General features: G+C 36.5%; 1 protein-coding gene across 1 annotated transcript; it reads right to left on the bottom strand.

Annotated features, from left to right (window-relative positions):
• Positions 1–7172: 7172 nt before the first annotated feature.
• On the bottom strand, positions 7173–10868 carry LOC149236269 (disease resistance protein RPV1-like). The gene is made up of 4 exons (XM_089368825.1): positions 10154–10868; positions 8951–10049; positions 8474–8815; positions 7173–8387 (listed from the first exon to the last, which is right to left on the bottom strand). The coding sequence occupies exons 1-4, from the start codon at positions 10717–10719 to the stop codon at positions 7173–7175; spliced, it is 3222 nt and encodes a 1073-aa protein (XP_089224951.1). The 5' UTR covers positions 10720–10868.
• Between the last annotated feature and the right edge of the window lie 272 nt (positions 10869–11140).

Here is an 11140-nt window from a genome sequence, read left to right as displayed (position 1 = left end):
CTAGGGATGTAAAGGAATTTCATCATCTTGCACTAGATGACCCATCCGCTGATAATTGTCGCATCTACGAACATATTCCTTGGAATTCCGAAAGAGGGTAGGCCAATAGTAGCTCAAATGAAAGACCTTATAAGAAGCTCTTTTTTCAGCGGAGTGGCCTCAACATGGTTCATTATGGGCATCCTTCAATATGTCAAACACATATTCTTATCACATGCATCTTTGGATAACCAAATTAGGGCTAGCGCGGAATAGTTCTCCCTGAACCCGGGAATAAGAGGCACTAGACATGATGATTTTCTACTTTTGTCTAAAGATGTGATAGTGTTTTTCCTGTGATCACATAATTAGTTATGTCTAGAAAACATAGAGTTAGTAGAAACAACAAATATATGCTCATCAAGAAAGGTATCACCTACAGGGACTATTTGACCTGCATTATTCACTCAAGAAAGAAAATTGGCTACAAGGTTAGTTTTACCAAGCCTATCTAACACAATATTAAATTCTTGTAACAACAACAACCGCCTACTTATTCATCCGTTATTTATTGCTTTTTTCATCAAGTACATAATAGCATAATTATCTATATCCACTAATATAGTGTTTAAACTTTTTAATGACATATATTACAACTAAAAACTCCTTCTTTATTATTATGTAATTTAACTGAACGGGTGTAATATTTTTACTAGCAAAATCAATGGCGTAGAAATATTGTCCTTCCTATTGTCCCAAAGTTGTGCCAACTTCCATCTCCAAGGAATCCATAGAAATGTGAAATGGAAGTGACCAATCATGTCCCCTCAAAATAGGTGTCTGAGTAAGTTTTTCTTAAGCTCCTCAAAAACATTTTGGCAATCATTATTCTATGAAAAGTAAGTATCTTTAGAAAGAAACTGAAATAAAGGAACAACTATCCCAAAAAAATACTCAATAAATCTCCTATAATAGCTAACATGGCCTAAGAAACTTCTCACCTCCTTTTGTGATTTTTCCACTGGAAAATGCACAATAACCTCGACCTTAGCAAGATCAACTTGTATACCTACACTAAAAATAAGATGTCCAAGAATTATTCTTGCATTAAACATCATAGGACATTTAATATTACTTAAAGAAATATTAGCCTCATGACATATTGTTAATAATTATTCGAAATTCTCTAAGGCTTCATGAAAAGAGTTACCATAAATAGAAAATCATCCATGCATATCTCAACACTCCCAAGATTAGATAAATAACTATAATCACTCACTGAAAAGTAGCAGGGTCATTACAAAAACCAAAGGGAAGCACCCTATAAGTGTATGTTCCCAAGGGGTGTGTAAAGGTAGTTTTGTCTTGATCTTTAGGTGCAATCTGTATTTGGTTGTATTTGTTGAAGCCATCAAGAAAGGAAAAGCACTTTTTACTAACCAAGGTGTCCAACACCAAATCTATAAATGGGAGGGTAAAGTAGTCCTTGAGGGTGGATTTGTTAAGCTCTTTATAGTTTATTCAAATACACCACCTACCATCCTTTTTCAAGACTACTACAAGAGGAAAGACCAATCGGCTATTAAATATGGGGTAGATGAATTTGGCATCAAGGAGATTCTGAATTTCATCAATAATATTCTTGAGCACAAGGTTCATTCACCTTTGGGGTTGTCAGACAGGTCAGGATCCCTCCTGAATATATACACGATGAGTACATGTTTTAGGAGGAATGCCTTTCATATCCTAATAACTCCAGGTGAAGGCACTAGTGTTGTTTTGCAGCATTTTGATTAGTTGATCTTGCTGATACTATTTGAGTTAAGAGTTTATGTATAAGGATTTTCCTGGACTAATATCAGCAAAGACAAAATCGGATTTAGGGGTATCTATGGTTGTGCCTAAATTATGCAAAATGATGAAGTGTTAAAGCTACAATTCTCTTGAAAATCAAAACTAAAAATATGATCAAATAAACCAGAATTATACAAGGAATCAAGATTAACAAGAAAGTCATGGGTTTAACTATCTTCAGTACATTCTGTAAATTGAAGGATTTGATTGATGATAGAAATGGACTGAGTATATTCATCACTATTACATTCTTCAAGCCATCTATTATTCTGATATTATTGAGTGGATCTGGTAGGGGGATATAAGGTTACCTTCTTTTTTGCCTCCCCATGTGAAATAAGCATGTCATTGGAGTGACAACCAATATAAGCATTTGTTATGGAAAACCATGGTTGTCCTAGAATCAAGGGATTCCCTCCTATGGGATTCTTAGGTTGTAAAAATATGAAACATGTAGGGTATTCCAAAGAGTCTAGTGAAACAATCACATCATCCAACACACCCTCTGGTCTAATTTTAGATATGTTTGCAAGCTCTAAAACAATGGGCATAGGGCGGAAGTGAAACAACCATAGTTGGTCCATAGTCTGTCTGGTCATAACATTGGTCATGGCTCCATGATCAATTAGAACATTAGGGACAAGAATACCATTAATATGGACAAAAAAACTAGATTACCAGTGTTTGCATATTTTTTTACTAAGGCTTATCCTGACATCAAGTCAGTTGTCTTAGCAATGAATTGAATAGTTTGTGGTTTTATTCTCTTCCTCCATGGTTTCTTTATACAAAGTTTCGTAATATTTTTGGGGTAAATAAGAATTTCCTTTATGGCCTACAACAAGGGAAATTTAATACAGATATTCCTAAGCTCAGAAACCAGGTCATATTTAGAGCACGGGTTAGATTACTCCAAATTTACTCAGGATAGGGAGGTGAACTAGAAGATAGTAAGGGCTTTGAATTTTGGGAAGTAGGTTTTATTGTAGCATCACTGTGTGTGTGGTGAGGAGTTTTTTACTTAATTTTCTTCTCAATTATGACAAGGGGATTTTTTGTTTTTTCAAAACCCTTCCCAATCTTAGCTGGATGTCTCACGCCTAAACTGGTGTGATATGACACGTAAGAAATGGTGCTAGCTCAACATTAAAAATATGTTGAGTTACTTATTATTAGGGTTGGGTATTAGTTGGGAAGGAAACTATGTAGGTCTCAGATGCTGAGAAGGTGGTAATTGAGGTGGTGAGGGCTGCATTTGTTGAGGAAAAGCAATAGGTTGGGGTGGTTGAGTTTATGGATACAATGGGTATGGCATGGGGCATTGTCACTATGGTGGCATATGGTAGGGAAACGTTGGCATATTTCCATAATGAGGCCCTCACCGACCTTATTTCCAAAGGTGACTTTTAGGGAAACGTTGGCATATTTCCATAATGAGGCCCTCACCGACCTTATTTCCAAAGGTGACTTTTACCATGTTGTTAAGGATATCCCTGCCAAGGCATAGAGTAATTACAATACTGAAAATAATTCAGTTGACCAAGAAAATTAGAAGAATGTGGTGCAGGATCAGATTGTATACCTCGCGGGGGCTTCATTCAATGAACCTCTGACATATCGCGTGCATTCATGGCATACTAAACAATACCCCTAATTTGACTACATATTGGAAATACCTCTAAAAATCACATTATTTAACCCCCTACCAATATGAACCCAATACACCTCCCTAATTTAAAAAACCCCTACTTTCAGTAGATATTGTATGTATCCATTTTTTCATTAACATTTTTTATACCCCTTTATATTTTTACATTAACTTTGAGCTCCATTTTTTATACGTGCCAATATAAAAACCCTTTACCCACTATATATCCCCCAATATATTAAGTCAAATTTTCCTCAATATATATTCCCCAATATGAACCCACGTGGTATGGTATTTCTCCCCTAGTGAAGCCCCCGTGGTATACCTGAGCTTCCAAGCTGCCAAGGCTTCTTTTCTCCTATTTCATGCAGTTTCTTTGGCGCTTGACTTCCTCCTTGGTTGATTTCTTTCAAGCTAGGTAATGATGGGAAATCATGTGATTCTCTACATAAATGACACATAAATTAGTGACGTCTACAAGACACTATCATAAGCATCAGTTTTTGTCTACATCTAGGACATAAAATAGAAAGTGCTTCTCTCTCTTCCTCTTGATTCTTTTCAAATTGCAAAAAATCTACTTGTAAATTCAAATTTTCAAAAAAGTCACTTTTAAAGCTTTGTAGTAAATGTCCTAGTTCGTTTTTAGTAACACCACCATCCATAGGTCTGTAATTCTTAGGGATAATATCCATAAATCCTTTCCCAGACCTTGCTTGACTATGAGAGTACCTCTTGCACAAATCACAAATCTCCATGTCCTAATAGATCTCCATGTCTTATACATTTACCACATTAATAGATTCATCCAAAATACCTCTTAAAAAGATATTTCTAATAGTCTCAGGATCTATTTTATGTCGCTTGGATTGTTGAATATTGTACAAAAACATTTCGATATAATCCTCAAGACACTCATCTTATCTTTGTGTCATTTTAAAAATTTCTTCCCTAAAGTCATGGGCTTTGCAATCCTCTTAGTATTTTTACAGGAATACTCTTTGCATCTCCTCCCATGTTTGGATAGTATTCCCTTCCAACCCCATGAACCACCATAAAATTTCATCCCCAAGGGTGGTAGGGAATGATTTAAACTTCTAGGCATCATATGAATAATCATAACTCTTTCATAAAATATCAAAGTAAAAAATAATTGCAATAGGGTCCTCATGAGTCATGCCATAAAAGTGTGTTAGAATAGATGGGGGAATGTTCTTCATTTGCACTATGGGAGCAGGATCCACACTAAGGAACCCAAAAGTGATTTCCTCCTCTGCATTATTTTCTCCCTAAACTTCACCATTTCCTCCATCAATCACTTATTCCTCGTCTTCTATTATATTATTTCCAAATATACTATATTCAATCTCTGGAAGTGGTAATTGAGTTTGATTAATTCCTACAGTTGGATCTCACCTCCCTGCCAGCTTCGATACAATAGAGGAGCCAATAGTGGGAGTTGTCTTCTTGTCTCTTGTAGGTACTCTAGAGTTGCTTTCTTTAGAATCCAATTGCAAGCTTATAGCCTCATTTGTCTGATTCTGCTTAGACATTTTACTTGCAATTGATCCAACATTAGAAAAAGGGCTTTCAAGGATATCATATTCACCTTTACCCCTAGTTTTCGATTTCAGATCTTTTCCCCTAGTCATACATATTTAAAATAAAAAAATTAATCACAACAAAACCAAGGTAAAGAAGCAAACTAGACCATTGGTCCTTGACAATTCTAACTCAGTTAGCTTCAACAGAATTGCATTCGCTGATAAAAATAACACTAGGCCATAAAAAGAAATCTCAGTTGTAGGAAAAGTAAAAGAAGTGAACCAAACTATTGGCTCCTGACAATTATAACTCAATTAGCTTCAACAAAACTTTGTTTGCTTGAATCAAACCACATTGTGTGAACCAACATGACAAGGGCGACACATTGAAGGTGGTAGTGCAGGGTCTTGCCTCCTCTTCTCCTTTGAGTCTTAAATATTGTGGAATTCAGTCAAAAAACCTTTGATCATCAAGGTTTTATCCCTCAATTGCCTCCCCCATAATGATGCAAAAATGTTGGGTGGAATAATTGATAAAAAACCTACTCAACAATTACTTATCAATCTAGGGTTGTAGACTTAGAGTCACCACATAATTTATACATGGATTGAAACCACACAAAAGGAAAGGGTGACTAATCCTAAGTTTCCCTTGGGGTCATACCACTACTAAGCACTCATTGGTGATTTAGATACAAAATGAACAATGTTAAATGTATATAGTTTGTAACACACCCTACTCCAGATCATCAAAAGACAAGTCAAATCCATAGGTTATCATTCATATAGTAGTACACATAGATTTATTTTCTCACAAGAAAGAAACATAATATAAATGATGTTTGAAGTTCAAATTCAAAGCTTCGCTCAACATTGATAAGTATGATACAAATTCTTGCTATTAAATATGAAATTATAACAAATATAAACAATTATATTATGTGAAGACTACACACAACACTTTAACCATTCCCGTGTATCAACACATATAAAGATTTGATTCACATAAACTTCTTAGAGTTATATGCGGTCTTTGCATACACAATCCATGCATCCATCGAGATCTATATAAAAATAGAGGAGTTCGAACTATGCTACATAACAATTATAAATAGTTCATAGTGCACATATCTCCTTGAAACAAAACCTTATATTGTTAATGAATCTTTGCAAACCATAAATGGTGATCTTGAATGAGATGTATCATGCCACCTGCTTTATTATTGCATGCCAAAGGAAACATAGTCTCGCATTCACCAAAGACACCTCACAACAATAATTCCTAGCCCTATATTTACAATAAATCATACAAGGCATGTGTTCTTAGACAAAAAAATTATACATTTGATTGTGGTAGACTAAAGAACAAGACTAGCATGTAAACACTCCAAATTTGATCTAAGCAAGAGGTTAAATACGCCTCGATCTTAATCTGCACACACTCAGTTATAACATTCAATGATTGAAATCAAAAAAATAATCGAACTAGGAATAACACGTAGATATTAACACATAGATACAAAACTTCTAACGTAGTTCTATTTTTTTTAAAGTAAAAAATTCTTACTTTCTATAAACATTTAAATATTGTCTAAAGCATTAATAAACTTAGAAATTTCATGAAACATTTTAAAATAAATTTTTTCCAAATTAAAATTATTTTTCATAATTTAGATAGAAATAAATACCTTTATTGTTTCTTATTTATATAATTTTTATTTTAATAAACCATTTATAATTATTTATAGGATTTTTCAGTTTTTATTAAGGTTTACAATTATTTATTATGAACTTAGTTTAAAATTATTATAAACGTGTCAAGAATATTTTAATGATTTTAAATTTTTATTTTATAATTATTAATGAAATATTATTAAAAATTTAAATTTAATATTAATATAAAATAAATAATAATTTAGGTCTAAGAAAAACATATATATATAATTCGGTACTCTCCTCGCAAAATATTATGATGAGTAATTTAAATATTTAAAATGAAATTTAAAAATTTAATTTTAAATTATTCTTTATTTTGAAAATAACTCTTCATTGTGATCACGTCATATGCTTAAACTAAACCTTCTTTGCATTTCATATTCTTACTTTTATATGTGTTAAGTCAACCTGAAATTGAAATTATATAAACATTACACTACATACACGCCTCGTTGGCGCAGTTGTTCCAGCTCACCCTCACCCCACCTTAGTTTCGGACATAAATAAGCCGAAAGAGACTTTAGCAACATTAAATGTTTTGCGCCGGACAACTCTAGCATCTCATCGCATTCAGTAACAGGTAGCCTCCTCAGCTTCTTCAGCTGCCCCAACCCTGGAATGCTCCGCAGCTTTTTGCATTCAGAAACATCTAATGTCTCCAAAGATATCAACATCTCAAGATTTGGCAGCTCCTCTAGTCTTTCACACGCATGGATGTGCAGTGCTTGAAGTTTTGAAAGACCACAAAGCCCTCCTATTTGTGTCAATTCCGTACACCAGATGATGACCAGACGTTGAAGTTTTGAAAGACCACAAAGCCCTCCTATTTGTGTCAATTCGTAACAACACGTCAAGGACAGGCTCTGAAGGTTTGGGCAAACACAGCCAGAAAAGAATACCTCCGATATTTCCGTATAATACAGAGATATCTCCTTGAGCGCAAACAAGCATTTGTCATCGTCATGGAAGGACTCCAACTTATTCAACTCTCTTTCTTCTTCAATCCTTTTAAATGGTAGTTCCAGCAACGGACAACTCTCCACCTCTAAATATAGAAGATTGTTCATCTTCATAAGTTCCTGTGGTAAGTGTTCTATCTTACTGTAGGTGAGGTGCAATCTTTCTAAATTGCATAGGTTCCCAATCCAGCTGGGCAATTCTTGTAACCCATATCCGCCCATGTGTAATTCTTTCAAGGACAGTTGATGCTCAAGCTGGGTGGGCAATTCTGTCCAATTATTACAGCCTGAGATATCTAAGTATTCCAAGGTCGTAATATTTCCAAGCGTGGTGCCGGAGAAGGCCAATTCACGGCATCCTTTCAAATCTAGACTTTTGAGTTGATTTAAATTCCCAAAAGATTCTGGAAGCGTCCTCAACCTTTCAGCACCAGCTAATTTAATGTGCTGGAGGCGTGTTAGCCTTCCAAAAGAATCAGGCAGCGATGTTATTTGCTTGCAGTTCTGTAAGTCTAAGTATTTCAAGCAGGGCAGTTCACAAAATTCTTCTGGCAAACTTTTGAGCATGTTTGCATTAAGTACTGATATGGTAATCTTTTCAAGGCGCTTCAATTGTCCTATGGACTTGGGAAACTTTGAAAATGAGGAGCCAGCCCAGATACGTAGCTCTCGCAACTGAAGAGGAGGCTGCAATGTTTGGCATCTATCAGAAAGAGGTACATGGATTTTGGCGTACAAAATGAAATGAAATTACAAAAGAAAAATACGCATACCCCAGATTCCTTCTGCCACAGTGTTTCCAAGCTGTACCCGGCCACTTCTAAAACTCTTAGGTTCTCCATTGGTATCCAAGAAGGCAGGCAAGGGTATGGACACTTATACCAGCGGAGCCATCTGAGATTTGGTGACCGCGCTTTCTTCAATATGCGTTTCAAATAACGATCTTCAGTTGCAACAAATTCCAAATCCGAAATGCCACAAGAAGGAGAATCATTGAAGAGATGTTTTCCATGGACATACAGCCATCTTGGACGCCATGGGATTGACATTTTTGGTTGCCCCCATTTATCAAGATGACAACCAAGCATGGTAATCCCGCGAACTTGGGTCATTATCTGCTCGCATATGAAATGAAAAGTATACATATGACAGATTAAATCTTTCTTTCGAATAAATAAGCATATTTATTGTGAACATTAAATATTGAAATTTAACCTGAATACAAAGGTTTCAATGATTGAAGTACTTACATGTGAGGATTGCTCCAGCAAATCATCAATGTCTTCTGTGGATTGCTGCCAAAGACGACGGGTCCCTAATCCCTGCGCAATATTTCTTGCCAGGTCACGAATGTGATCATGCATTCTTATACTATTTTCTGCGTCTACTTCCAACAAACACTTGTCCTGTAGATTTTGGAACCCCGGCAAACCCCATATTCTTATAGCAACATCTCTTTCTTCTCCTATGAAAAATGATGCAATATCTAAAAATATTTGCTTGTCATCTGAACTGAGCGAGTCGTAACTTATTTTCAGGCTTTTCTGTATCTCAGTGTTAGAAGTGTATCTCTTGTCAAGTTCAAGCAGTGTATCTTCCCAGTAACGTTCACATCGCCCACAAACAAGTGCCCCTAATACTTTCAGCAACAACGGCAACCCATCGCAGGCTTCCACAAATCGATCTGTCAGATCTGCAAATTCTTGTGATGGGAATCGCTGATTCAAGGCATAGCAACAGAAGAGCTCTTTGGAGAGTAATTGACTCAACCCCTTCATATTATAAATTGAGGACTCTAACACTCCTGAGCTTATGAGGACATGTTTGTCCCTGGTGGTAGCCAAAATCAAGCTATCAGGGTCAAGGAAAGCCCTAAATGGCAAAAGCGCGTCCATTTGAGAGGCATCATCTACATCATCTACAACTATAAGAGCGTGACAGGATGACACAGATTTTCTAAGTATCTCTACTCCTTCATCAGCACTCTCAATTTCTTGTTTACTATCTGTTAAGTCTTGTAAAAGCTTTCTCTGCAAATAATGTACAGGTTCTCTCTTTATGGTTTCTCTTACATTAAATAGAAAAGAGGATTTACTGTAATGTGATCTCCGAAGATTGAAGAATTCCTTGGCCAGAGTGGTTTTACCAACTCCACCCACACCCAAAATGCCCACAACCTTGGCCTCCACGCACTCAGTCTCCTGCTTCTGTAGGACCGTGGTTTCAAATTCTTCCAATTTTTGGGTCAATCCAGTTGGGTATTTTGCCACATTCAACAGTGGCTTTGGAACACTTTTTACAACGCTTTCCACTACCTTATCCAGTAGCTCACCTTCGTCGTCGTCGTCCCTGAATAGTGTAAATGAAGCAAATGAAAATAAAATACAGCGTATATCAATCTAACAAATGAAAACTAACACGGATTTTAAAGGACAGTAGGAGATACAACTTACAGAATCACAAAACCGCTTATATCAGCAACAAAAGAAAGTGCATCTCTCCATTTCCGAAAACTGTCTGAGTTGTAGCGTGGCTTCTTTTCACCAGTTTCAGGGTCATGTGCAGTTTTCCCTTCAAGCTTTCGCAAGGCATGAGCGTACGCTCCGTCTTTGACCGTATGACGGAGCACAGAAGGTTCAACTTTGTAGAATACTGGAAGAATGATTTTCCCCGACTGTACAGACTCTACCATGAGGACAAGCTCGTCCAAGCACCAAGTAGATTCAGCATACGTTGGTGAAAAGATTGCAATGTGGACAGACGCACCACGGATAGCCTGTTCAATTTGAGAAGAGATATTTTGTCCCGCCTCCAACTCCTCTTTGTCCAAAAAGACTCTCAATCCCCTGGAAACAAGAGATCGATACAGATAGCTGGCGAAAGTCCTTTTAACATCGGGGCCTCTGTGATTAATAAAAACATCCCAAGGAGGAGGAGAGTAAGAAGTGGAGGCAGAAGATGATGAGGCCATGGAGGAGGAAGCAGCAGAAGCCTGAGGGGAGATAGTTAGGCTCGCCATTGATACTGAAATTTGGAAAGGTGTGGACTGATAAACTGAATAACAAGGAGATGAAACTTCAAGGGAAAGACAAATTCTATGTATGAATTCGTGTGAGCACGCATATGCCTTGAATTGATGTGATGTGGGTGCTTTGGATTTCAAAGACGCGTGATTCCAAATGCCATTAACTGCATTGCATGGAATACTTCCCACCAACACGTGAAGAGGTACCAGTTTCCCAAATATCATCACTGCTTTTACTTTGTGGTCTACATTGCATGGAATTACTACATTTACTTTGTGGTCCACCAACACGTGAAGGAAGGAGAGTATGCGCAGCCATGGATTTTGATAAGCATTTGCCACTGCGGGTCGTATTTAGTATATTAAAAAAACTAACAATAATAAACGGAGTTGTCTATAATGCGACTTTTTGAGA

Source organism: Pinus tabuliformis, chromosome 8 (genome assembly GCF_031772625.1).
Source record: "Pinus tabuliformis cultivar Carrire ecotype Pingquan chromosome 8, CPIR1, whole genome shotgun sequence".
In the NCBI taxonomy this organism is placed as follows: Eukaryota; Viridiplantae; Streptophyta; class Pinopsida; order Pinales; family Pinaceae; genus Pinus; species Pinus tabuliformis.
The sequence above is the reverse complement of the archived record's forward strand: the minus strand, read 5'-3'. Positions and strand labels throughout refer to the sequence as shown.

What these genes read in the sequence shown, in the direction of transcription:
- LOC149236269 (XM_089368825.1), bottom strand. Translation starts at nt 10,719, where the DNA reads ATGGCGAGCCTAACTATCTCCCCTCAGGCTTCTGCTGCTTCCTCCTCC. An exon ending in ATAAGCGGTTTTGTGATTCT is followed by an intron (nt 10,050 to 10,153) that starts GTAAGTTGTATC and finishes TACACTATTCAG; the next exon opens with GGACGACGACGACGAAGGTG. An exon ending in TGCTGGAGCAATCCTCACAT is followed by an intron (nt 8,816 to 8,950) that starts GTAAGTACTTCA and finishes ATATGCGAGCAG; the next exon opens with ATAATGACCCAAGTTCGCGG.